Below are 27,951 nucleotides of genomic sequence, written 5' to 3' on the forward strand. Positions count from 1 at the left end.
CTGCAATCAAACCAGCAGATCTGAACTGGCTTGGAAATCATAGACTATATTATGGAGTTTGAAGGGACTCTGAAGATCATCTATAATCCAACCCCCTGCAATGTAGGATTATGCAGCTGTCCCATACGGGGATCAAAACTGCTACCTTGGCATTATGAGCACCACGCTCTCACCAACTGAACTATCTAGCCTAAATCCACCCTATAATCCTGAGGTGAGGCTCTAGATCAGGCATCCCCAACTTGCGGCCTTCCAGATGTTTTGGACTACAACTCCCATGATCCCTAGCTAACAGAACCAGTGGTCAGGGATGATGGGAATTGTAGCCCAAAACATCTGGAGGGGCGAAGGTTGGGGGTGCCTGCTCTATGAGATGGCGTTATGCACTCTGCACATGCCCAGAGGCACGCTTTCTACACACTGTGGTCCTCCCTCAACCGGACTCCACACCACACCCCCTCCATGCTGGCTCAGATTAAACCCTGGAAGGAGACAACCACCGCATCCTACATGAACCTTTCTCCATCCTCTTCCTTCCCCTTTAAACGGGAGGCGCCATATTCGCGGACGGCGGGGGACTTCTCGGCTTCCCCCCTCTGAGCATCCGCACATGGTCTCGTCCCACCTCCGCCCTTTAATTGGCAAAGCGACTTCCTCTCCGCGGCTGTCTCCTTTAGCCCCGCCCGCCCGGGGCGCAGCACTCGCAAGCGGTTGCTAGGTGACGGGTAAACGCTACTCCAATCGGCGGGATCCGCTTGGCGGGGAGAAGAGCCGGGTAAGGAGGAGGCGCGGGGAAACGAGAGGGGGGGGGGATCCAGGGGTGCTTTTTATTATCTCGGCGTATGGAACACGCGCGCTCTCCCTCCAGCGCCGCACTTCCCACCCTCCCACCGTGGAATGGTACAGACCACCCCTCCCCGGCTCCTTCCTCGGGCTCGAGGCCGCCGGTGGAAGCTCCCATTGGTTAGCGGCACGACCCGCTTCCCGGCCCCGGATGCGGGTGATGCTGACTATGGTTACCTAAGCATGGTTCAGGGAAAGGGCCGCCGGGGAATCTGCACATGCTCAGAGGCACTCTTGTTCTTTCTATTTTCTCTTTCTTTTTGCATGCCCTGGGGGTTAAGTCCTTCTGTAACTGGAAGGAAAAGCACCCAGAAGTCAGCCCAGGTGAGCCCGGGGGTGCCACCTTTGGGCAAAATACGGGACAGGTCAGGCAAAATAAAGGGCAGGTGGGGGTTGCTGCGGGGGAGGGGGCTAAACATTATTTTGCCTAGCGCAGGAGTGACTTCAAAGCAATCTATTACAATGATCAAATGGAAGCTGTCCATCCCTGCAAACATTCCAGCAACAATATCGAAAGGAAACTCTCCCCGCCTACTGAACTTCTGTCTATCAGAAGGGCGATGAATATAGAAAACCAGCCAAAAAATAAAAAATAAAGAGAGGGGCGGGGAAGAGATAGCAACAAATTCTGCTTCTCTTCCTCACAGAGATTTGCCTCCAGGGTTTGCGTAACCCCTCCACCCCTCCAACAACTCCTTCATGAATCCCTGTTTACACACACACACAAAAGCACCTTTCGATTTTAATGCCAGCGTCCCTGCTACCTGTGGGATTCCAGATCGAGGGTGGGCAAGCAGTTTCTTGGACTCCAACCCCCATCAGCACTAGCTGGGTGGCTGATAGTCAGGCTGGGTGGCTGATGATGGGATTTGTAGTGCAGCAGCTCGAAAGAGCCAGAGGTTCATCTCCCATTTAGATGTTTGATGCAAATAATACAGGGACAGCCGACATGGTTGGACTCTTCTTCTTTGGACTACAAAGCCCATCATCCCAGATCGTTGGTCATACTGGCTGGGGCAGATGGGAATTGGAGTCCAATGATACCTAGAGGGCATTACCTTGAGGTAATGCATTATGCCTAAAAGCTATGATAGCTAGCTAAGTTGGTGACCGTCTCTGACATTTGCTGCCTGAAGTAAATTGCTGCCTGATGACCAGCCTTCCCCAAAGACCTTCTTTTCCAGGGCTTATGCTGCCTTCAACTCTTTCCCTCCATTATTGGGGAGCTTTACTCCTTTTCAACTGATTTTCTTCGCAATTGTTTGACTAGTAAATAAGACCTACATTGTCAAGTATATGAGACAGTTAAGGTTGCTTTGGTTACTGCTGCTCTGCTTGTTTTCTTTCATATTGGACTCTGTCAGGCTCAATAATTATTTTTTTTATTATTATTATTATTATTATTATTTGTTTATTTAGATTTATATACCACCATTCATCAAAAGATCTCAGGGCGGCTCACAATATAAAAGGAATAATAATTTAAGGCTTGCACAGATGCTTTAAAAAATCCATAATTTCCCACTACTAAATATGTAGGGTTACAACATGGACCCAACATGGGAATATTGCATCACTCTTCATCGGTGATGTCCTAGTCTCTAACCAATTACGGTAGTGCCCTGTGACACTTATGTAAACGCAATCCCCATGGAAATTGCAAGATTAATTGATTCCCTAGCCAGTTTCCCAGTGACAAAATATTGCGCTTTGTATTCTGGAACGAGGTAATATCCCCATAATAGAAGTCCTATCTTGAAAAATTATGTCTGGAGTGCTGTGACAATTTCACTTCCATAGCCTTACAAAAAAATCAATATAAGGTGATCAGTTCGGCTCCATTGATCTCCCCTTGTTATCTGCCCTTTAGTTAAAGTCTACTTGCTAGTTAGATGGGTCTACTTGCTCCAGTCTTTTCAAGGTCCTTAAGGCAAGCTTGCAACAGACTGGTGTTTCCCCAGTAAGGGTCAGGTGTGAATTATGCACTAAAATAGCAACAGTTAAAAAGTGGTGTTGAAGGAATAATAGGATCTTTTTTCTTTCCCATTTGCAGTGAGCACCATGGAGATTGTCTACGTTTATGTGAAGACGCGCAGTGAGTTCGGTCGACAATGCACCTTTTCCGACCGGATGGCAGAGGTCAATGTGGACATTCAGCCAGATCCACTGCAAGCTACAAATTTTATTGAAAGAGATCCCATTGATACTGGAGTACAGTGTGCCGGTGATATGTCAGAGCATGAGGTAGAGTGTCTGATCTTGAAATACTACTTTCTACTTTTCTGCCTTTAGGCAGAATGCTGAAAGAGAAATGTATGGCTGATTATGCAGGATTTCCAAACTGCATATAATTCAGCTGGACAAGAAAAAGAGAGTTCTGTTTACAGAACCTTGGCATTAGAAAAAGAGCATAAATAAGCAATCTAGATTTCTGCACTGTTCAGAAACCATTCTAAAATCTTCATCCAGTGCAATGTGGCTTTATGGGGGCTATTGTTTTGGTGGCAGAGGGATGCAGGTAGTGCTGTGGTCTAAACTACTGAGCCCCTTGGGCTTGCCGATCAGAAGGTCAGCGGTTCAAATCCACGCTATGGGGTGAGCTCCTGTTGCTCTTTCCCAGCTTCTGCCAATCTAGCAGTTCTAAAACATACCAGTGCAAGTAGTTAAATAGGTACTGCTGCGGCGGGAAGGTAAACAGCATTTCCATGAACTCTGGCTTCTGTCACGGTGTTCTGTTGCACCAGAAGCTGTTTAGTCATGCTGGCCACATGACCCAGAAAGCAGTCTGTGGACAAACACTGGCTCCCTCAGCCTGAAGCAAGATGAGTGCCGGACCCCATAGTGACTGGACTTAACCATTCAGGGGCCCTTTACCTACCTGTTTTGGTGGCTGTTTTAAAACAAAGTGCTTTTTGTTTTCCAAATTGAAGCTGGAAAACCCAAGCCCTTAAAAAAAGAAACAAATCCATGAATTTCCTTAATGAATGGCGGCTTCTGGATTTTGCTACATAGCCATGTAGGTTGGAAGTACTGCTTCTTTTCCTCCATCCTTAGCTGAGCTTCCTGTGATTGCGATGGACACCAAGGTTTTGTTTGACAAGATTGCAGATAAGCAGATTTTCTTGACATCCACTATATGAAAACACAGGGACGCGGGTGGCGCTGTGGGTAAAAGCCTCAGCGCCTAGGGCTTGCCGATCGAAAGATCGGCGATTCGAATCCCCACGGCGGGGTGAGCTCCCATTGCTCGGTCCCAGCACTTTTGCTTGGGGCCCTGTACAGCTGCTGCCAGTCCAAGTAGAAAATGCTGAGTTAGTGGCCAGTATAAGGAAGTGTCATTTATGGAGGAGGTATCTTTGTACAATGGACGCGGGTGCCACTGTGGGTTAAACCACAGAGCCTAGGACTTGCCGATCAGAAGGTCGGCGGTTCGAATCCCCGCAACGGGATGAGCTCCCGTTGCTCGGTCCCTGCTCCTGCCCACCTAGCAGTTCTAAAGCACGTCAAAGTGCAAGTAGATAAATAGGTACCACTCCGGCGGGAAGGTAAATGGTGTTTCTGTGTGCTGCTCTGGTTCTCCAGAAGCGGCTTAGTCATGCTGGCCACATGACCCGGAAGCTGTATGCCGGCTCCCTCGGCCAATAAAGTGAGATGAGTGCTGCAACCCCAGAGTCGGTCATGACTGGACCTAATGGTCAGGGGTCCCTTTATCTTTATCTTTGTACAGCATGGTTCTTACTGGAATTTCTGTGCACAATTTCTGTCTATGGGAAGAAAATAAGCAACTGCTTCCCATGTGCTAACCATCCTACGTGTAGTAAAACTGTCAATGCTGGTAATCAGAAGTTTTGGATGGACTCTGTAATGTGGATGAACATCATCCGTGGTATTATGTGCGTGGCAATTGGTTGTGTTTGTCGTGTTATCCCTTTACATGCAACCCAATTGGTCGCCAAAACGTTCTCCTCTATGGCCTCCTCCATTTCTTACGTATGACCCTTGAGCATCATGGTCTTGTATCCAAGGCCACTGCTGCTGCTGTTTAAAAAGAAAGGGGGGGAAAGACTGAAGGCAGCTGTGGTTTTCCTTTACACCAGGTCAACACAGAAAGGTTTGAAATGGAAACCCGGGGCATCAACCACGTGGAAGGCGGCTGGCCTAAAGATGTCAACCCCATGGAAATGGAACAGACCATTCGCTTCCGCAAGAAAGTTGAGAAGGATGAGAACTACATCAACGTCATTACTCAGCTGGGCAGTGTAAGTCCCTTTGGCCTCACCCTTTCAGCTCATCAGCAGCCTATGTCAAAGCTTTGCAACCTGCTTTCCTTATTCCTTTTTCTTCGTTTTCTGCATGACCTCCCCAGGTTTGTTCTGTGGGCATCCACTGACTGATTCCATTACTTCTTTTGTAGCAAATGGATCACTGCATCAAGCAGAACAATGCCATCAATATCTATGAGGAGTACTTTGAGGAAGAGGAGTTGGCGGGAGTTACGGATGAGGCTCCATCAGCAAAAACTATCAATGTCTTCAGGTAGCTCTTGAGCAGCCAGAAACCTCTCTCCTCTCTTCTAATCCAGCTTGAGATGATCTTTGGTTTTGTGTAATGACTGAAATATTGCTGATGCTGCTGTCCTACAAGGTGTATTGATCGTTAGGTAAAGGTAAAGGGACCCCTGTTACCATTAGGTCCAGTCATGACTGACTCTGGGATTGCGGCGCTCATCTCGCTTTATTGGCCTAAGCCGCTTCTGGCGAACCAGAGCAGCTCACGGAAACGCTGTTTACCTTCCCACCGGAGCGGTACCTATTGATCTACTTGCACTTTGACGTGCTTCCGAACTGCTAGGTTGGCAAGAGCAGGGACCGAGCAACGGGAGCTCACCCCGTCGTGGGGATTCGAACCGCCGACCTTCTGATCGGCAAGTCCTAGGCTCTGTGGTTTAACCCACAGCGCCACCCGTATTGATCGTTATTAACCATAAATTATTCGGGCAGTCTGTATTTGAAGAATTGGGTGGTCTTTCTTATCTATTATTTCCCTATCTGTCTGCAAGATGCTCCCAGCTGCCATTCAGTGACTGTCCCTGAAACCAAGCATTTTCTTTGAACATATCCCTGCTGTTTTCAGTTAACTTGACAGGGCATGGTAGGATATATTATTATGGCACTTTTTCCTTCCATCTCCCCCTAAATGGAGACTAAATGTAGGACTAAATGTAGTGGCAGACATCATGTCCATACAGTTAAAAAAAAAAGCCTAGAGTGATGAACAACTGTTTCTTTTGACTCCTTCTGATGATCTGTTTATTGACCACTCTTCCTGATTTGCCTGCACAAAGTTTATGCAGAGGTTAGATTGTGCTTGGTATTTATTGAGCATTTGCTCTGATTTGTTTATAGGGCACTTGCAGGGCTTGAAAGGTCAGCACCAACACTTTGAATTTTGCCTGGAAATGTACTGGAAGCCAATGTAGGTCTTTCAGGATTGTCGTATAACCACCCCATAAACAAATCAGGACAAATGCTCAGTAAAGACCAGACTTTAGCCTAAGCTCTGTGCAAACCTTGCGCAAGTGAATTAGGATGGATGCTGGAGAAGCAGGTCATCTGGTGGAAACCTTGGTAGGCTAAATGAAGAAGAAACCGAGAAACCATATATTATTCAGTCAGTAGTTATGATTTCTGGAACAACTGAACTGAGGGCGTTTGGGACTGGAAATAGACTCCCACCCCAGTGAAGGATTTCTGCAGCACCTTCTTCAAAATGCTCAGTGTTATAAGAGACGCACATAAAACTCATTTGTCTGTGAGATATATTTTTTATTTTTAGTTCTTTGTGAGATTTGATGGCACAACCTGTTGCTTATGAGCAAATGAAATGCCGTTGTCTTCTTCTTTATTATCGAAAAGGGACCCAAACCCAATCAAAAGAACAGCCACACATCTCTCCTGGCACCCCGACAGAAGCCGGAAGCTGGCAGTCTCTTATGCCAGCCTAGAATTCCAGCGGAGTTCAAAAGACATGAGCTATGATTCATACATATGGGATCTTGGTAAGAATTGAAACACTTTATCGTCACTTGTACAACTTGTATACAGTGAGATTACACAAGCGCCCCCCCCCCCAGCTCTCTTAGTCTTAATTCCCCTCGTTTACTGACGCACACCCACCAAACCCGAAAGTTAGTTGCCCTGTTGTTATCTTTTCATTCAGCAGCCTAACAGCCCACGGATAGAAGCTGTTCTTTACCCTGTTGGTGCGCCTAATCATGCTTCTATATCTTCTGCCTGAGGGCAAGAGATCAAGAAATTGCTGGCCAGGGTGTGAATCATCCCTGAGAATTTTCTTCACTCTCCTGAGGCAACGTTCTTCCGCTATTTCATCCAGCGGATTCATGGGACAGCCTATAATATCTTGTGCTGTATTCACCACCCTCTGTAGGCACTTCCTATCAGTTGATGTCAAACCAGAGTACCACACTGTGATGCAGTATGAAAGGGCACTTTCTATTGTTGACCAGTAGAAGGAGATCATCAAATGTTGATTGACATTGTTCTTCCGCAATACTCTGAGGAGATGGAGTCTCTGTTGGGCTTTCTTAACTACCTGGGTTGTATTGATTTTCCAAGTAAGGTCTTCACTGAGATAAACTCCTAGGAATTTAAAGGAAGAGACTCTCTCCACGCAGCCCACCCCGATGTACAACGGGGCTAGTTCTCCTCTCTTCCTCCAAAAGTCCTTTGTCTTGCTGATATTAAGGTGCAAGTTGTTCCCTAGGCACCATGTAGATATTTTTTGGACCTCCCCTCTATATGCTGATTCGTCTCTACCTGTTATTAAACCCATTATGGTGGTGTCATCTGCAAACTTAATAATTGCAGTAGACGGGTCAGAAGGGGTGAAGGCGGTGATTATAGTTTCTGCATAATTTCCCCTAGACTGGGCCTGAGTGCTGGCAGATCCATCTCTTGCCTGGGATCTATGGGAGATGCCTCCTGCCATGTCCGCCCTCTGCAGAATAGAGGAAGCAGAAAGGGTCTCTTACCTGGATTTTGCCCAGCTCTAAAGTATAGTCCCACTATTAGTTCTGCCTCCCATTTCCTCGTTCTGCTCCTCATTTTAGTTTTTCTACTGCCTGCACCTTCAGGTGAATTTGCGCCCAGTTCATTCATATTCAGGAGCAGAAACGTTGCTTATGGCAGCCATGGGGTGCAGTGGAACAAGAGATAAGGGAATAAAACAGATAATTTTTTTACTGTTCACTTTAGAATTGTGAAGTCTGACAGTTATTTTCTTCTGTATGGTAATTCCACACACACCCCACTTTTTTTCTCTTTAGAAACCCCCAACAAACCAGAACTTGTTATCCGGCCATCCTCACCTTTGGTGTGCTTAGAGTACAACCCAAAAGACTCACATATCCTGATCGGAGGATGCTACAACGGGCAGATAGGTAAGGGAAATGGTTAGCACACGGTAAAAAGTCGTGGGGAATTCGGGGCCCTCATTGTGTACCTTGAAATCTATTCTTGTTTGGTTTTATCTGTAATTGTCACTGGCAAGCCTTCACTCCAATAGTGCCGGAAAAGGAAATGGAGGAAGGGAGCTGGCAAACCACGTGCTTTTAAATAATATTTATCTTTTTTGTTGCACCGACTCCAGTTTTTGAAAATATTTGCTGCTTTCAAAGTGTACATGAACTTTTTATTTTTTCAGAAATCTGACAGCTACAGGCACCTAAAGCCAAAAAAAATTTTTTTTAAAAATGGAGGCCAGGTTCAGTGTCCAGAGTTAGTGGAAACTGATAACTGGTCTTAAGAGCAAAGGAAATCCATAGCGGAGGTTTCAAGGTTTCAAATTCCGCTTGCTCGGTCATATCCACTTCTGCACCCACTGCTTTGAATGAAAACACAGTTATGAACTATGGTGGGAGTGCTTGTGTTCGATTTGCGTAACTCAGAGTTTGGCATTTCTTGGAATAGAATTTGAATTGTGGAAAGCAGAATGCATGCAGCTGTTTTTATTCATGTGTTTAATCAGCTTCTATCCTGCCCTCCAAACTTACACAACTCTGAATTAAAATAACGTGGCAAAAACAACATTACAATAAGAAAAACGGAACAGCAAACAAAAATTCATTTGTTCTTTAGAAGCCTGGAAAAATAAAAAATACAGTATAGCAGCAAAGATCCCAGGTGAGCCTTCTAAGGAACAGCATTCCATAGGCAGGGTGCCACCACCGAGAAGGCTCTGGGGGATCCAGTGTACTACTTTGGGTTAACAGTTAGCTGTTCTCTTCCATTCCCCGTGCCTTAGGTTCTCATTGCCAGATGTTTTGTCTAGTCCTCATTGCCGTCCTCAGGCTGCTGCTTGGTTTTATACCTCTTTGAACGTGGGCTTTGAACATAGAGAGGCATACCTGAATGCCCTGCCACAGCTTGCCTTCCATCGCTGCTCTATAGTTTAAAAAGAGAGCATCAGATGTGCCCTATATGCTCTGTCTCTTCCTAACTGCTGTGCAGATGGACCAGGATGAGTGTATTCACATGGTGTATTGTGGCTACTTGCCTTGTTTTCAGAGAAGAGTCTGTGAACTCTCATGCTTGAAAGAACAGGCTGTGTGCAGCTGGAATTTCGCCTCCCTACTTCCTTTGCAGAAGTTCTCATGCCAAAGACGTCACCCGTCACATTCCTCTTTTTCTTTTTTAATACATGAACAGCAGCATGTCTTTCTAGTAGTAGTAGGAACCTCTCCAAAGAAAACAGGAAGCAGAGCTCAGACTGCACACAGTTATCTCCCATGCCCTTCCATGTACCATCAGATACCACCACTGTTGGACACAGGAAATTGGGGGAGAGGACTCAGAGCATTCCTTATTTTCCTGTGTTTCCCACAAATACCATTTGGAGCTCTTGCTCTCCACTATGGCTGGGTAATACCATATTTTTTGCTCCATAAGACTCACTTTTTCCCTCCTAAAAAGTAAGGGGAAATGTGTGTGCGTCTTATGGAGCGAATGCAGGCTGCGCAGCTATCCCAGAAGCCAGAACAGCAAGAGGGATTGCTGCTTTCACTGCGCAGCGATCCCTCTTGCTGTTCTGGCTTCTGAGATTCAGAATATTTTTTTTCTTGTTTTCCTCCTCCAAAAACTAGGTGCGTCTTGTGGTCTGGTGCGTCTTATAGAGCAAAAAATACGGTATATTGATATATCACCCAAAACCGGTTTCAACTCCATATTGTGATAGCGGTTTCATAATTGTTGACTGAGCAATATATCGCAAATCATGATCATGCGTGTTAGGGCTAGGTGATATATCATCCAAAACTGGTTTCAAGTCCATATCATGACAATGGTTTCATAATTTTTGACCGGGCAGTATATTGTGAATCGTGTGTGTGTGTGTGTGTGTGTGTGTGTGTGTGTGTTATGCAAAAATCACAATGTGGGGAAAACCGTGAAGCCAGCCAGTGCCTCTACATAGCTCCATCCTTATTACAGACGTCATGATAGATCAGTATATCCAAGGCTGGATTTAGTTTTGATGAGGCCCTAAGCTACTGAAGGTAATGTCCAGCTGTCTTTTGTCAACAACAAATTGTCACTGTTTTTTGTGTTGAATATATGCTATATGGTAATTTATGGACCTAATAGGTATCTAAAGCCATTTGAACATAATAAAATATGTATTTTATCCAAGTAATTGCTGAACAGAAATACAATTAAGAAGTATATTAATAGTGAAATACAATTAAGAAGAAGTATATTAATAGTGAAGTAATTATTAAGCTCTAACTTAAAATGATTTTTTATTCATAACAAACTTAGTAATGCAAATACTTCGGCATTTGGCAATAACACAATTTACAACAACTCATAATCTATTCCTCTTTGGTGCCCCCCAAGAGAGTGGGGCCCTAAGCTATAGCTTGTTTAGCTTATACGTAAATCTGGCACTGAGTACAGTGGACGCTCGGGTTGTGAAAGTGATCCGTGCAGGATGCACGTTCGCAACCTGCGTCTGCTCACGCGCATGTTGCAATTTGGTGCTTCTGTGCATGTGCAAAGTGCAATTTAGCGCTTCTGTGCATGCACGACCACTGAAACCCAGAAGTAACCTGTTCCGGTACTTCCAAGTTTCGGCGGTCCACAATCTGAAGAAACGTAGCCTGAAGGAACCTGAGGTATGACTGTATATCGCAATGTTCAGCTGGTGATATATCACAAAGTTGAAAACCAGCTCTGTTCTTATTCCAGACATTGTGATATATCGCAATGTTGTAAACCAGATATCGCCCAGCCCTACTCCCCCCAGAAAATCATCTTACCGTTTTCTGCTAAGGCTGACCCTTACCAAATAGGGTGTTTTCCGGCTTTGCACACCCCAGCCTGTCTTTTGGCTGACTTCACCAGGGTGCTGTGTGGATGTGTAGTCACATTTTCATCGACAAGGCTGCCTTGGGGATCCTGTTCAGATTGGTACATGGCATAGCTGCTGCCATGAAGTGTTACCCAAGGAGCTCACGACCCCGTTATTCCTAATTGTCCCTTTTTGATTAACAAGAACGATTGTCTGCCATGGTTATCGGAGTTCCACCAAGCACAGGTTTGCCAGGTCCATTTATGATCGTATTGCCTTTTTCATTCACATGTGCCCTTTGAGTTAATTATACTCCCTTTTATGTTTCTTTTGCCATTTTCATCAGCAATCAGATCTGACAGGGTCTCTATTACAGGGACGTTATTAAGCACTTCATAGGTGATGGAAGAGGGAGTTGATTTCACTTTGTCCTTCACAGGCCTCCTGAGGCAGGCAGTAATGGCCCCGTGAAACACACTCTGTCACCTCCAATGGCTTAATTATAACTGAACCATAGACAGCAAAAGCAATTCCCTGCTGCGTCTGCAAAAAACCAGCCCATCTGTGTGCTTTGAAAAGGAGAAGCTTTAAAAGAAGCCTCTGATAATGAAGCAGTTTTGAATTAGGTCTAAGGGTTAAAGCACACGCCAGAGACATCTGGTGAATTTTTGCTTCTGCCACAGACCACATACGATTTATTTGGGGGGGGTCCAGTCCAAATAACAATCACTCCTGTATCATTTTGGGGTACATTTGGATGAAGACATAGGGCACTTTGTGGCAATCAGTAATTTTCTGTGTTAGTCCAGTATAGTGATGTAAATTCTCGAGAATAATCTTTTGGAGAATATTCTTGAGAATATTCTCGATTAATGAGAATATTAGAGAATTTTCATTTAAAACAGGAGAATATTCATTTTAATGCGTTGAAAATGATATAAAACACAGCTTGATAAACAAAACTATATGCAAAGAAGCCATTAACATTAAATATATTATCATTATATGATAATATATTTCAGTATGTCAATCTCTGGTAAATGGCACCTTGTACCATTGAATGGCACTGCAAAAACCAGTTACTGGCACTAAATAAAAATAAAGAAATGTCAACTGTTTAAATGAAGTCCACCTCACATGCTGTTACACATAATTGTACAGGCCTAGGTATTTAAGTGTATAAAGCATTAAAGCTACTTTCTGTAAAAAAAAAATCACACTGTGTAGCCAAGGGTATAGAATTGCTAAGAATAAGGACACACCAAAATAGAAAAAGGCTATTACATATAGTAGAAATACATACAAATTCAAATTTTCATCAAATTAAATGAATAGCATTTTTAAAACTAAAAAAAAAAAAAATTCTGTAGCTCACATTTCAGAACTGCCAGTGGTGAATAATACAATGCCCAGTAATGTAACTGGATTTTTTACAGTTACAGATGGGTAGCCGTGTTGGTCTGCCATAGTCAAAACAAAAAAAATTCTTTCCAGTAGCACCTTAAAGACCAACTAAGTTAGTTCTTGGTATGAGCTTTCGTGTGCATGCACACTTCTTCAGATACACTGAAACAGAAGTTGCCAGATCCTTCTATATAGTGAGAAGGTGGGGAGGGGTATTACTCAGAGGGGGGTGGGAATGGGTGATTGGCAGATAGCTGTGATGAGCCTGTTGACAACTCTTAACGACTGCAGTAGGTCTTACAGGAAAAAGCAAGGGGTGAGAAGGTGAAAAATGGCTTTGTCATGTATAGTGAGATAAGAATCCAATGTCTTTGTTCAGGCCAGGTGTCTCCATGGTTTTAAGTTTGGTAATGATTTGCAATTCAGCAGCTTCTCTTTCCAGTCTACTTCTGAAATTCCTTTGTAGTAAAACAGCTACTTTGAGATCTTGTATAGAATGTCCTGGGAGATTGAAGTGTTCTCCTACTGGTTTCTCTGTCTTGTGATTCTTGATGTCAGATTTATGTCCGTTTATTCTCATCACAGCTATCTGCCAATCACCCATTCCCACCCCCCTCTGAGTAATACCCCTCCCCACCTTCTCACTATATAGAAGGATCTGGCAACTTCTGTTTCAGTGTATCTGAAGAAGTGTGCATGCACACGAAAGCTCATACCAAGAACTAACTTAGTTGGTCTTTAAGGTGCTACTGGAAAGAATTTTTTTTGTTTGGATTTTTTACAAAAATCATTATTCATTACTTACACTGGCAATATCAGAGCTTGACTTATTATTTACTGTATTTTTTAAATTTGCATTGTAAAACTGGTTCTTACATTAGAATTTACAGTTTGTGGAGAATATTCTCCAGAGAATTTTCTAGCAGAGAATATTCTCACCTCACATCACTAGAGTATGGCATTTACATTGGCGCTTCCATTTCTGGATCTGAAAATGGCCGTATTTTTTGCTCTATAAGATGCCCCAGACCATAAAACGCACCTAGTTTTTGGAAGAGGAAAATAAGGGGGGGGGGGGGATTCTGAATCCCAGAAGCCAGGACAGCAAGCGGGATCACTGCACAGCGATCCTGGTTGCTGTCCTGGTTTATGGGATAGCCACGCGCAGCCTCTCCCGGGCAACGGGAGCCTTCACCCCCTGCCCGGGAGAGGCTGTGCACGGCTAAGGCTTCCCCAACAGCCGTGCTCCCTTTAAAGAGCGTGCAGAGTGTGTGCTCCTTCCTCGGAGAAAAGCCCCCAAGAGCCGCACACACGCTCCACACGGCTCTTTAAAGGGAGCGCTGAGCAGAGCCTCCCACCTGCATTCGCTCCATAAGACGCACACACATTTCCCCTTACTTTTTAGGAGGGGAAAAGTGCGTCTTATAGAGTGAAAGATACGGTAAATGCAAATGCTGCAAAGCTATGATATATATTTGATTTTTAAAGAATTGCTCAATATATATTCCTGAAATCTAATTAATATATATTCCTGAAATCTAATTAATTGGAGAAATTTATTCAAAATAAGTTTAGGACATTTTGAGGACGAGTGGAGACTGGAACAGTGTGGGTGGCGAAAAGAAGCTGGATTAACTTTTTGGAGCGGTTTCCCGATTACCATAGAATTGTAGGGTTGGAAGGGACCACGAGGGCCATCTAGTCCAACCCCCTGCAATGCAGGAATCTTTTGCCCGATGTGGGACTCAAACCCACCAACCTGAGATTAAGAGACTCATATTCTACCAACTGAGCTAACCATAACCAAGGACCTTGATGCATGTTGAACAACTTCAAGCTAGGACCCTCAAGTAATCCTATAGCCAAAAGATGCTATTAACCTTGTTTGTGGAAGGAGGACCTGAGCATCTTTCAAGCGACCCACAATTCCTGTTTTCACTGCCCCTCAGCTTACTGGGACACTCGAAAAGGAGGCCTGCCAGTGGAACTGACCACAGTTGAGCTTAGCCACCGGGATCCTGTGTATAATGCTATCTGGCTGCAGTCAAAGACTGGGACCGATTGCTTCTCTGGATCCACCGATGGGCAGGTAAAAGACAGATACTACAGTTTGCTATCTATAGGAATAGATAGATACTCAGGAAAAGGGGTGCAGTAGCTGCACCAGACCTACGGAGGAACTAGAGACGTCTTCGTGCTCCTGCAGCTTTGCTCCAGGCTCTGTTGTTTTAAAAAAATGACTTGAGCTTCTTGCTGCTTCTGTACCCTTGGCTGGTTCAAACGATCAACTGCATTTATCAGCTAAGCCACAGCACTGAATGCGGGCGGTACTTGTATCCTAGATGGTGCATCTAGCCGATGGTGTGTATCTCTGAAGAGCAGCCAATAAGGCTTCTGGGTCAGTGCCCGTCAAATAATCATTCAGCCATAGAGCAATGGACGCTCATGGAAAGATCTGTAGCTGGGAGCGCTATAGCAGAATTCAGAAGTAGACAGAAAAAAGTAAGAAGGGCTTGTTGGTGCTGTGAGAATTCTACACTGTTCAGGAAGGAGAAGAAAAGGGAGAGGAGTCATTGGGTTGTTTCTAACTAATCGCAGGGGTCAGCAAACTTTTTCAGCAGGGGGCCGGTCCACTGTCCCTCAGACCTTGTGGGGGGCTGGACTATATTTTTTGGGGGGGAATGAACAAGTTCCTATGCCCCACAAATAACCCAGAGATGCATTTTAAATAAAAGCACACATTCTACTCATGTAAAACACCGCTGATTCGCGTATTTAGAAGGCGATTGGGCTGGATCCAGTCCCCGGGCCTTAGTTTGCCTACCCGTGAACTAATGAAAGTCTAAAACTCTCAGATGCCATAGAACCAGGGAAGCCAACTTGAGTAAAATATTGGGGAGGGGGCAGGTAAGTCCTGCCCCACATAATCACATGACACGGCACACACACACCGTTTGAATGGCAATGCCCATCACCTTGGGAAGGGGCGGCCCCCTCAAATATTGTATTGGGGTTGCAAAGACCCCTCTGCCCCTGGGAGTTGGCTCCTGTGGATAGAACATAGAGTTGGACCTTTGAAGCGGGGGGGGGGGGGGGTTTGTAGAATAATTTCAACTGAATTTCACAGGGAGCTTCAGCTAGTATAATAAAAAAGATTCTTGTCCTCTAAATTGGAGGGGGGGTTGCCTTTATGAACCACTGCTAATTGCCACCAATGGAGGAGACCATATGGTGTGGGGGGGGGGGAATGTGCTGTCCAGCTGATAAAAACTTTTATCTTGGAGAGGCTCTGGGAATAGAATCCATCTCATCCTGACGACAATCTTCTAGGTTGGCAGGTGAATTCCTTGCAGATCTGATGGTCCACGAACTTTGAGTTCCTTTTTCTCTTCTTCCTTCCCTCCTAAGTATCCAACGCAGCTTGCTTCCTGGAGCCATCTGGATGACTTCTGTCTGTGATGCCCCTTGGGCACCTTTCTTTGCTCTTGTTCTCTGCTTTCACAGCACAGAATAATCTGAATGATTTTAACTAATCTGATAGGAATGTTTCGGGTACAGCAAGTCCTGGGCTCTGCACAAAGGATTCAATTAAGGGATTAGTGTGCCACTTCCAGCCCTCCAGACCGAAGATTCAGTGAACACATTGACAAGCAGCAACGCTGAAGGCCAAGGGTGTGAAAGGCTGGTGCCTAGAGCGCTAGGAAAGAGCATACATACTTGGTCACATTCTGCTTCGCTTGGAAACAATCCCTAGTGGGGAAACAGAGCCTGTAGATGGAATGAGCATAGAAGGTTCTTCAGTACTATGCTGTTGATCAGAGATTAGACATTTTGATGTTAGATCTTGCAGTTCATGATGGGAGCCGATTCAGATGACTATGTTGGCCACATGATAGTTAAAATTAGCAATAGCCTGCTCACCTGAAGCTGTCGTTAGATGGTTTCTCATCTCTTAAAATCAGCTAGTAAGATGTGCAAAACAGTGTTGCAGCATGGAGAGTTCCTTAACAAGGCGCCAGCCATGTTTTCTCAGATACCCCATTCCATTCCCCATGGTTTTCCATTGTTTTTCCCAACTCGTGCTGAGCATTCCATGGCCAGTGATCATTTGCAGTCTCACTGTGTTGTGTCTATATATTTTGGGGGAGGGTCCCTTCTTAGGTCTCCCCCTAAACTTTGGGGTTCTCCCAAGCATGCTGATACCACCCCTCTTGTGTGTGGATGGCACTGTTTGGGTTGTATAAGGATCAGCAATCAGACCATCAAGTTCACTGATAGTGTGGCAGAAACCTTTCATCCAATGAAATTGCCACCATTTCAGCGAGTTGTAAATTAGCCATCTGAACCCACCCATAATGTGGGCCCCCCTCAAAAAGCATCAGTAATGGCATTTCTTTTTTCCAGGTCCTGTGGTGGGACATTCGTAAACTAGCTGAACCAACTGAAACACTAGTGATGGACATCAGTAGGAAAGGGGTCTTGGAAAATGCTTTAGGAGCCATTGCCCTGGAATTTGAGCCAACCATGGTGAGTCTGCTCTGAATTCTCTCCTGTGTATCTGAGTTCTAGAGAAGGCTTTCGTCTTTCTTTCCCCACCTTTTAGTTTTTGGGTGCCACTAAAACCCTGTCTTCAGTTCCTAAGTGATACTATGTGGGGAGGGGACTAAAGGAGAGAAAACACATGAGAATTCTTTTTTTAAAAAAAGTATCCGGGAAAAAGCTTAAGAGTGAAATGGCAATAGAGATGTGCCTAGAGAAACACATTGTAAAACCAAGACATCCTGAGTGCACCAGGAGCACAGGAGAGGGCATCATTTATATATATATATTATAGTACACAGTCTGCACACCGGCATTTTCTTTTGCAGAAATTTGACTAGGCATTGGAGAGGTAAAAAGGTAAAGGACCCCTGACAGTTAAGTCCAGTTGCAGACGACTCTGGGGTTGCGGCGCTCATCTTGCTTTACAGGCCGAGGGAGCCGGCGTTTGTCCGCAGTTTTTCCGGGTCATGTGGCCGGCATGACTAAGCCGCTTCGGGTGCAACGGAACACCGAAACCAGAGCAGTGCACGGAAACACCGTTTACCTTCCCACCAGAGTGATACCTATTTATCTACTTGCACTTTTTGGCATGCTTTTAAATTGCTAGGTTGGCAGGAGCTGGGACTGAGCAACGGGCTCATCCCGTCATGGGGATTCAAACTGCCGACCTTCTGATCGACAAGCCCAAGAGGCTCAGTGGTTTAGACCACAGCGCCACCCACGTCCCTTATTGGAGAGGTACAAGGGAACAAACTGGACTTTTGAGGATATAACATGTAAACTGCAAGAGAGCTGAGTATGGGGAGCAGCAATGGAAGGCGAGCTAGATGGACCGGCCAGTGGTCTGACTTGATGTATGGCATCTATGTTCCTAAAACACCCGACTTCCTTCTTTTCAGTCTTGGTATAAAGTCTGAGGTATCCATTGTTATTTCTGGATAAGCTAGCAAGTGGGTAAGAACAACCAGCATTTACTGAGGAACTGTGCAACTTTTAAAATATGGCTCACCTCCATGTTGGGGGTGGGGGGTGAGGAACACATTGACTAACATTGTTGTTAAATCTTCTTGCTCTGAAATGGCCGCTTCTGAGATTGGGGGTGTGGGAATCGGCTGCCGCTTGCGAAGGGATCTAATCTCTGCAGCCAGCAGGAGCTGAATCTCAATAAGCATCTTTATCTCTTTGTTAGGTGGCCAAGCAAGCCCCTAATCACTGAGGCTGCAGGTTTTCTGAGAGCCAGCAGGGAGGCTACATTGTGCATCACACATCCCAACAAGCCTACGAGCCTAACTTTGAAAGTTGTGCGGGGGGGCGGGGAGAGAGACACACACAAGTCCACAAAGTCTAAAGAACATAATATTTAATGTTGTCATTGCGAAAGTATTTTTCTCCCCCGCCAGCTAGTGAATCGTACTCTACACTCTGAAGGTGGAGGGACTGCCTTTTTCTGTGGTTTTCTGTGGTGTGTGGTCTTATCTTTTCACTTGTCAGAAGCAGCGCAGAGTGGCTGGGGCAACCCAGTCAGACGTATAGATAATAATTTTTTGTTGTTGTTGTTGTCAAGTTATGAGGCCAAGACATGAGACATCCTTAGGCCAGGTGTGGTGATATCACCCCTTTAAGACTGGTTTATAGGAATGGGTTAAAGGTAAAGGGACCCCTGACCATTAGGTCCAGTCGTGGCCAACTCTAGGGTTGTGGCGCTCACTTCACTTTATTGACTGAGGGAGCTGGCGTACAGCTTCCAGGTCATGTGGCCAGCATGACTAAGCCGCTTCTGGCGAACCAGAGCAGCGCACGGAAACGCCGTTTACCTTCCTGCCGGAGCGGTACCTATTTATCTACTTGCACTTTGACTTGCTTTCGAACTGCTAGGTTGGCAGGAGCAGGGACCGAACAATGGGAGCTCACCCCGTCGTGGGGATTCGAACCGCCGACCTTCTGATCGGCAAGCCCTAGGCTCTGTGGTTTAACCCACAGCACCACCCGCGTCCCTAGGAATGGGTTAGAACCTCAGAAAGAATGTGCTTACATATAGCTGTCTCCCATTAAGGCTTCAAGGCCAGGGTCACAAGGTAATTGGGTGGAAGAGGTCCCATGGTCTAAGTTCCCATAAAACCTGGGTTTTTGAGAGCTCTCAGCAGCCAGCTAAGCTGAGGTCAGTGTCTGTTTGGGCTTTTGACAGCAGGTTCTTCAGCCCAACGGCTACCCCAAACTCACCGTCAGATCACTTGTCTGAACCACAAAAATCATACATCCACTGTTTTATTTAGAATATTTTTTTTCTTGTTTTCCTCCTCTACAAACTATGTGCATTTTATGGTCGGGTGCGTGTTATAGAGCGAAAAATACGGTATCTACAGATTCCACTTGTCCATCCTTTGGCGGCCAACCTCTCTCTGTCTCTCCTTCCAGTGAATATTGTAAGTGCTGAGTTCCATCTTTGGGCTTCGTTGCTCTTGTCTCCTCAAACTTTGCAGCAATATTTATAAAAGAATAACCAATCCACCATCTCTTGCCTTTCTACTCCACGTGAGTCCTTTCGTGAGCTTTGCTCTTTGGTCCAGGAAAAGAGAACCCACCATGCTGAAGCGTAACAATAGCGTTCCATTGTGTTTCCACAGCCAACCAAGTTCATGGTGGGAACAGAGCAAGGGATTGTGATTTCCTGTAACCGCAAAGCCAAGACTGCTGCTGAGAAGATTGTCTGCACGTTCAGTGGGCACCACGGCCCAATCTATGCCCTGTCGAGGAATCCTTTCTACCCCAAGAACTTTTTGACCGTTGGGGACTGGACTGCACGCATTTGGTCAGAAGAGAGCAGAGAATCATCCATCATGTGGACTAAGTAGGTAACACATTGTGTTGCCCATATTTTGTTGTTTTTAAAATTGCATACATGTCAGCTGACCATAACAGTGGGTGCCTTGGTGCTGTCAGGGGTTACAATGTGGCCACAACTTTTTCACCTTGAGGGTGCTCCAAGGTCAATTTCTGGCATGCCTACCAACAAAGTCTTAGCTCAGTTGGTTGGAGCGTGGTGCTAATAATGCCAAGGTTGCAGGTTCGATCCCCGTATAGGACAGCTGCATATTCCTTTTCATTGCAGGGGTTGGACTAGATCAGTGTTTTGCAGACTTGGGCTCCAGCTGTTTTGGACTACAACTCCCATCATCCTTAGCTAGCAGAACCAGTGGTCAGGGATGATGGGAACTGTAATCCAAAAAAAAGCTGGAGACCCCTAGTTTGGGAAACACTGGACTGGATTGTCATCATTTTATTATTTGTACCTTGCCCATCTGATTGGGTTGCCCCAGCCACATAATAAAACATTACACATTAAAAAGCTTCCCTAAACAGGGCTGCCTGAAGATGTCTTTTAAAGGTTGTATAGTTGCTCATCTCCTTGACTTCTGACGGGAGAGTGCTCCACAGGGTGGGTGCCACTACCAAAAAGGCCCTCTCTAGACGATCCTCAGGGTTCCTTCCATCTCTACAGTTCTATGATTCTATGAAGTCCATGTCAACGTAGCAGTCTAAACAACCCTTTGTGTTTGTCTTCATCCTTTCCACCTTGGATAGCTGTTACACCTTATGCTTGTTTTGTGGTTTGGGGAGGCGGCACGCTTTAAGCAATTAATTGGTTGAAAGCACACTGAAACAGAATGCCCCGTCAGTGCTCCTCTGTGTGCAACTTACAGCGCGATTCTCGCCAACGGAGAAAAGCAGTAAACTAGGAGATCCCTTCTGCTCTTAAACCAGCTGCCTCTCCCAAGTGTATCAGAGCATAGCCAAGGCAATTGGGTCAATGCAGCATGTTGGATTTCTTGAACTCGGAAGGGTTGTAGGAAGGGTGTTAAGGGATCTTGTGGAAATATGGAACCTTGAGGTTTATACAAATTCCAGCCCTCAAGTGGACTGTGAAAGTGGTATTGACTAACCATGTACATTCCAGTGCCCAAGATATTTACATCACAAACACAGGGAATTAATAGCAGACCCTCCATGTGTCCCTATTTTCCAGGGACAGTCTCCGATTTATAGAAGCTGTCCCAGTTTCTGATTTGATCCTGGAATGTCCCGCTTTTCCTTAGGATGGCCCTATTTCCATTGGATAAATGTTGGAGGGTATGGAGTTATGCGACCCCCTGAGCCAAGGAGATAAGTAACTATACAACCTTTAGAAGACATCTGAAGGCAGCCCTTTATAGGGAAGTTTTTAAGTGATTTAAGTTTTGTCATGTTTTTTTATATATGTTGGAAGCCGCCCAGAGTGGCTGGAGCCCAGTCAGATGGACAGGGCATTATTATTTTTATTATTAATTAGATGTTCCTATTTTCATCAGAGAAATATTGGAGGGTATGCAATAGGTTTCTGTTTCCTCTGTGGTTCAGTAGATACACTTTCCCCTCCTTTGAAATACACTGTTGCATGCCAAGCTTCACTTTTAATAAGCAGCTGGAGTAGGAAGTCTTTTAAATGGATCCTTTGAAACACAAGAAATGCTGCGTTCTTTGGCAGATACCATATGGCATACCTCACAGATGGCTGCTGGAGCACCACTCGGCCAGCTGTCTTCTTCACCACCAAGATGGATGGCACCCTTGATGTCTGGGACTTCCTCTTCAAACAGAATGACCCTACACTCAACTTGAAGGTGATTCCGGAGGGAACAAACATATCCACATTTCAGATTCTTCTGTTCCACTCTCTAGAGGCAGAACGTTAACTTGGAAGATCTCTAGCTTGGTGCCCATTTGAAATTAAGTAGTGGTTTTTGTCACTTCTGCCGGACTTTGCAGTAGCTCTGGGTGACTCTGGTGCTGCAACGGTAGCCAAATAGTTAAGTATGGGCTCCAGCAGGTAGCCACTTTCTCGGAAGGGAAAAGTTTGTTCACCTGTGTGCCTTGTCCTGTTTGAAAATGGCTGCATTTTTGCCACAGTTACATTTGTTTGAAGGCCTCTGCATGAAACAGCTTCCAAACATGCATATTTTCTGCAGGCTAAATGCCAATTTACACACATATGGCCCACTTTTCTTATATGGAGAAAGCCTCTGTGCAAGGAAAATGTGGGGAGCATCCCCCAAAAGGTGGCAAAATGGGGCAACAGAATGGCATTTGAATAAAACCCTGAAAAATCTGTTCTGCTGTCGATCCTTTTAATCTGAGCTAAGCACTCAGTCCTTGAAAATGTATTGGCATTGAAATGCCAGCAAACCCTTCGCTCATGAATGGGTCTTTCTTCAACAGGTCTGTGATGACCCTCTCTTCAGCCTGCGTTTACAGGACAACGGGCGTTTTATTGGCTGTGGCTCCAAACTGGGTACGGTGACACTGCTGGAATTTTCCTCTGGCCTATGTACCTTGCAACGGAATGAGAAGAACCTGGCTTCTGCAGTGAGTGTCTCTTGCTTCCGAGGGGGCAGATTGGGGGGCGAGGCAAAGAGACCTCCTTGCAGGAATGTGTGCATGTGTTTTGTTCCTCTAGTTCAGGGGTAGGAGACCTCCAGCCCAGGTGCTGCGAATGTGGCCTGTGGACCTCTCCTTCTAGCCCTCAGACTTCTGCCAAGGCCATGGTCCTGTTACACACCCTCCTCAAGTGTTTTGGCTTGCTCAGCCTGGGTAGCTCAGTTGGTTAGAACATGGTACTGATAATGCCAAGGTTGCAGGTTCGATTCCAATATGAGACAGCTGCATATTCCTACATTGTACTAGAAGATCCTCAGGGTCCCTTCGAACTCTATGATTCTATGACTCGAATGTGTCCTTGAATTGTGTGAATGTCTCTTGATAGCCTGATTAATATGAGTTAATACCTTAGTTTATTGTAAACTTTTTTAAAAAAAATAAACTTGTAGAAAAATGATGGGATCTGCCATATATCTTTAAAATGAGACAGGTCTGTATCTCTCTGATAGGAAGGTTAATGAACTATCACAGGACCCCATCACAGGGCTCAGAAACCCCATACAGTGGTACCTCGGGTAACAGACGTTTCAGGTTACAGACTCCGCTAACCCAGAAATAGTACCTCAGGTTAAGAACTTTGCCTCAGGATGAGAACAGAAATTGCGTGGCAGCAGGTGGCCCCATTAGCTAAAGTGGTACCTCAGTTTAAGAACAGTTTCAGGTTAAGAACAGACCTCCAGAACGAATTAAGTTCTTAACCCGAGGTACCATTGTAGTCCAAAGTTAGTGGCATGACTGATTTAGCCTCCGTGAGGTAGGCCGCTTCATTTCCGCCTACAGGGCTCCCTTGAGTCCTTTTCAGCCCGTAATCCTTCTGTGCACCTCAGATGTTTGAGCGGGAGACGAAACGAGAGAAGATTCTGGAGGCCCGCCACCGCGAAATGCGCCTTAAGGAGAGGACCAAGACAGAGAGCAAGGAGGACAGGGGCAAAGAGGACCTGGAAGAGGAGAATCCGGAGGAGATCCTGGCAAGGGTGCAGAAGGAGTTCTTTGACGTCATCGAGGGAGAGCTCAAGCGCAGGGAGCGAGCGAAAACCAAGCTCAAAACTGGCGACGACCAGGTAACAGGGCCGCTGAAAAGGATGCAAGCACAGCACAAAGTCCAGGGAGGTTGATGAGTCTTAAAATAGCTGCCAGGTATCATTTACAGAAGGGACACGGGTGGCGCTGTGGGTAAAACCTCAGCGCCTAGGACTTGCCGATCGTATGGTCGGCGGTTCGAATCCCCTGCGGCGGGGTGCGCTCCCGTTGCTCGGTCCCAGCGCCTGCCAACCTAGCAGTTCAAAAGCACCCTCGGGTGCAAGTAGATAAATAGGGACCGCTTACTAGCGGGAAGGTAAACGGCGTTTCTGTGTGCGGCTCTGGCTCGCCAGAGTAGCTTCGTCACGCTGGCCACGTGACCCGGAAGTGTCTGCGGACAGCGCTGGCTCCCGGCCTCTAGAGTGAGATGAGCGTACAACCCTAGAGTCTGTCAATACTGGCCCGTACGGGCAGGGGTACCTTTACCTTTACCTATCATTTACGGAAATGTATGTAACCCTGGGGTTGTCTGGCGATGAACGACAGGATAGGAATTACATGCAGGAGGAGACAAATTGTTGTTTAGTCGTGTCTGACTCTTCGTGACTCCATGGACCAGAGCACGCCAGGCACTCCTGTCTTCCACTGCCTCCCACAGTTTGGTCAGACTCATGTTGGTAGCTTTGAGAACACTGTCCAGCCATCTCGTCCTCTGTCATCCCCTTCTCCTTGTGCCCTCCATCTTTCCCAGCATCAGGGTCTTTTCCAGGGAGTCCTCTCCAAAGTATTGGAGCCTCAGCTTCAGGATCTGTCCTTCCAGTGAGCACTCAGGGCTGATTTCCTTCAGAATGGATAGGTTTGATCTTCTTGCAGTCCATGGGACTCTCAAGAGCCTCCTCCAGCACCATAATTCAAAAGATAAATAAATAAAGTAGAAGAAATAGCCTCCAAGAATGTGACATCATGGTACAGGGGCACTTAATGCATAGCAAGAGAAGGAATGTTCCAGGAAGATGTTTCAGATGGCCACATGTCTTATAACATCCTTCCATATTTCAGGAGCGGACATTTGACGAAGAAGACGATGAACCAATCCTTCCTAAGGTCAGTATTCCTGATCCCACTCCCAAATATCATTTAATGCATGGGTAAGCAAACTAAGGCCCAGGGGCCGGATCCGGTCCAATTGTTTTCTAAATCCAGCCCACAGACGGTCTGGGAATCAGCGTGTTTTTACCTGAGTAGAATGTGTGCTTTTATTTAAAATGCATCTCTGGGTTATTTGTGGGGCATAGGAATTCGTTCATCCCCCCCCCTTCAAAATATAGTCTGCCCACCCTCCAGGTCTGAGAGACAGTGGACCGGCCCCCTGCTGAAAAAGTTTGCTTACCCCTGATTTAATGTGTGGAGTATCCTTGATCTGCAAGATATCCAAGAAACTCTGGACCCGTCCCAACCTCCTTAAAATAGAAGAACACTCTTGTTAATGGAGCTTGCCCAAGCGAACTTGTCACACAAGCCAACAAGAATGACCATAAAACAGGAGCATGGATGGGATTGGTTGATCCGTATGAGGTATTTGCCACAGCTATGAACATAAGAATAGTGTGCCACATCAGGCTAGAACAGTGTTTCCTAAACTTTGGCCTCCAGCTGTTTTTGGACTACAACTCCCATCAGCTAGAAGATTTAACAACAACATTAGTACTGCCAACATGGAGGCGAACAATCGGTTGCCATTCCTCAATAAATTCTCTAATTTACAAGGCATGGTTGCTCGGCGTTTTTACCCAGATATGACCATGGATCCCTCAGACTTTATACCGAGACTGAAAAGAAGGTTCTAGGGTATTTTAGGAACATAGTTGTCATCATCAGAGCCAGCTCCTAGGTCCCTTCGCTTCCCCCAATCAAATATCTGAGAAGGCCTGCCATCCTCCCAAGGTGATGGGCATTGCCATTCAAATGGCATACGTGTGCTGTGTCCTGTCCTCGATTATGTGAGGCGGGGCTTACCTGCCCCCCCCCCCAAAAATATTCAATTTGGCAAACCTGGCTGTCTTATACCTAGTCAGACCATTGGTCCATTCGGTTCAAAACTGTCCACACTGACTGGTGACTATGTTCTTAGAACATAGGAAGAGCCTGTTCGATCAGGCCCATGTCCCATCTAGCCCTGAAGGAGCTTCTCCACCCCCATCGTTCTGCCCGGATACTGAGGTCCAGCTCTGAGGGCCTTCTGGTGGTTCCCTCACTGCGAGAAGTGAGGTTACAGGGAACCAGGCAGAGGGTCTTCTCGGTAGCGGCGCCCGCCCTGTGGAACGCCCTCCCACCAGTTGTCAAGGAAATAAACAATTATCTGACTTTTAGAATAATAATAATAATAATTAATAATAATAAATTTTTATTTATACCTGGTCAGAGCCAGGCTCAGGGGGCTAACACCAGTAAAATTACAATAAAAAATTAAAATAAAAAACCAATTTAAAATACAGGTTAAAATATAATTTAAAATGCAGCCTCATTTTAATAGTAGCCCATAGGTCAAAACCATGAGGGGAGGGAAACAATAAGGGTCAGACTGAGTCCAAACCAAAGGCCAGGCAGAACAGCTCTGTCTTGCAGGCCCTGCAGAAAGATGTCAAGTCCCGCAGGGCCCTGGTCTCTTGTGACAGAGCGTTCCACCAAGTCGGGGCCAGTACTGAAAAGGCCCTGGCCCTAGTTGAGACCAATCTAACCACCTTGTGGCTTGGGACCTCCAAAGTGTTGTCATTTGTGGACCTTAAGGTCCTCCGCGGGGCATACCAGGAGAGGCAGTCCCGTAGGTACGAGGGTCCTAGGCCGCGTAGGGCTTTAAAGGTCAAAACCAGCACCTTAAACCTGACCCTGTACTCCACCGGGAGCCAGTGCAGAAGACATCTGAAGGCAGCCCTGTAGCGGGAAATTTTAAATGTCTAATGTTTTAGGGGGGAAATTATGTGCTGTAAGCCGCTTAGAGTGGCTGGGAAAGCCCAGCCAGATGGGCAGGGTATAAATAATAAAATTATGATGATTATAGTCCAGCATTCTGCTCTCACAGTGGCTTAACAGTTGTCTGCAGAGAAACCAGCAAGCGGGATTCAAGCACGAGAGCACCCTCCTCTCCTGGGATTTCCAGCAACTCTTTTCAGAAGCATTTGTTGTTGTTTAGTTGTTTAGTCGTGTCTGACTCTTTGTGACCCCATGGACCAGAGCACGCCAGGCACTCCTGTCTTCCACTGCCTCCCACAGTTTGGTCAAACTCATGCTGGTAGCTTCGAGAACACTATCCAACCATCTCGTCCTCTGTCGTCCCCTTCTCCTTTCCCAACATCAGGGTCTTTTCTAGGGAGCCTTCTCTTCTCATGAGGTGGCCAAAGTATTGGAGCCGCAGCTTCAGGATCGGTCCTTCCAGTGAGCACTCAGGGCTGATTTCCTTCAGAATGGATAGGTTTGATCATCCATGGGACTCTCAAGAGTCTCCTTCAGCACCATAATTCAAAAGCATCAATTCTTCAGCGATCAGCCTTCTTTATGGTCCAGCTCTCACTTCCATACATCACTACTGGGAAAACCATAGCTTTAACTATATGGACCTTTGTTGGCAAGGTGGTAAAACATAGCCTTTGATAGCCCTCTCCATGAATTTGTGCAATCCTATCTGAAGTTGGGGGGCAATCCCTGCCTCCTGCAAGAATGAGTTCCTTACTCTTCTTAGCATTATTTCTGCCCCAGCCAATTTGCACGGCTACAGGGACCACGTAACGCTCTGAGCTGACCTGTGGCCTTCAGCAGAATCGTATGGCAGAGTTCCTCAGGGGCTGCGTTACCTCAGACTGCAGGTGGGGTTTCCAAACTTATGTGTGTAGGAACTAGTACACCAGGGAAAACATTTAAGTTGAAAACCCTTTCCCCTGAATTTCTCGTTTTCTATGTGCAGTGGGTTGGGGTTTTTTTGGTTGTTTATTTTTTAAAAAATGCAATTCCTCACCTGTCTGAAGTGGTTTCCAATTCATTATGGTAACTTTTAATCCAGAAGAGATAAGGATATACCTCTCCCAGAGACTGATTTTGAGGGGAGATCACTTGTTAGTGCAAACTTGCAAAGACATATTCCTGGTTTTTGTTTTTTGCAGGAGGAAGAGGAAGAGGAGGAAGAAGAAGAAGAAGAGTGAATGGGGAACCCTGAAATTCCTGCATGGAATTTATATGCCTTCCTGTTTGCTCTTTCTATCATTTTTTTTACACAACAGACTCTATCAATAAATGTAGCAACATTTTTTTGCA

General features: G+C 45.7%; 1 protein-coding gene across 2 annotated transcripts; it reads left to right on the forward strand.

Annotated features, from left to right (window-relative positions):
- The first annotated feature begins 651 nt into the window (after positions 1-651).
- On the forward strand, positions 652-27,951 carry DNAI2 (dynein axonemal intermediate chain 2). Of its 2 annotated transcripts, none has more exons than XM_028714078.2 (14): positions 652-775; positions 2,897-3,087; positions 4,941-5,102; positions 5,258-5,379; positions 6,759-6,901; positions 8,189-8,302; positions 14,562-14,701; positions 17,017-17,139; positions 19,779-20,002; positions 21,677-21,812; positions 22,408-22,554; positions 23,454-23,687; positions 24,706-24,750; positions 27,801-27,951. In XM_028714078.2, exons 2-14 carry the CDS (start codon positions 2,905-2,907, stop codon positions 27,837-27,839), a joined length of 1,812 nt encoding a protein of 603 aa, XP_028569911.2. In that variant the 5' UTR covers positions 652-775; positions 2,897-2,904; the 3' UTR covers positions 27,840-27,951. The 2 variants fall into 2 exon arrangements, with proteins under 2 accessions (XP_028569911.2, XP_028569897.2); XM_028714064.2 differs by lacking the exon at positions 652-775 and adding an exon at positions 957-1,167.

The sequence above is a fragment of the Podarcis muralis genome, chromosome 2, assembly GCF_964188315.1.
Source record: "Podarcis muralis chromosome 2, rPodMur119.hap1.1, whole genome shotgun sequence".
In the NCBI taxonomy this organism is placed as follows: domain Eukaryota; kingdom Metazoa; phylum Chordata; class Lepidosauria; order Squamata; family Lacertidae; genus Podarcis; species Podarcis muralis.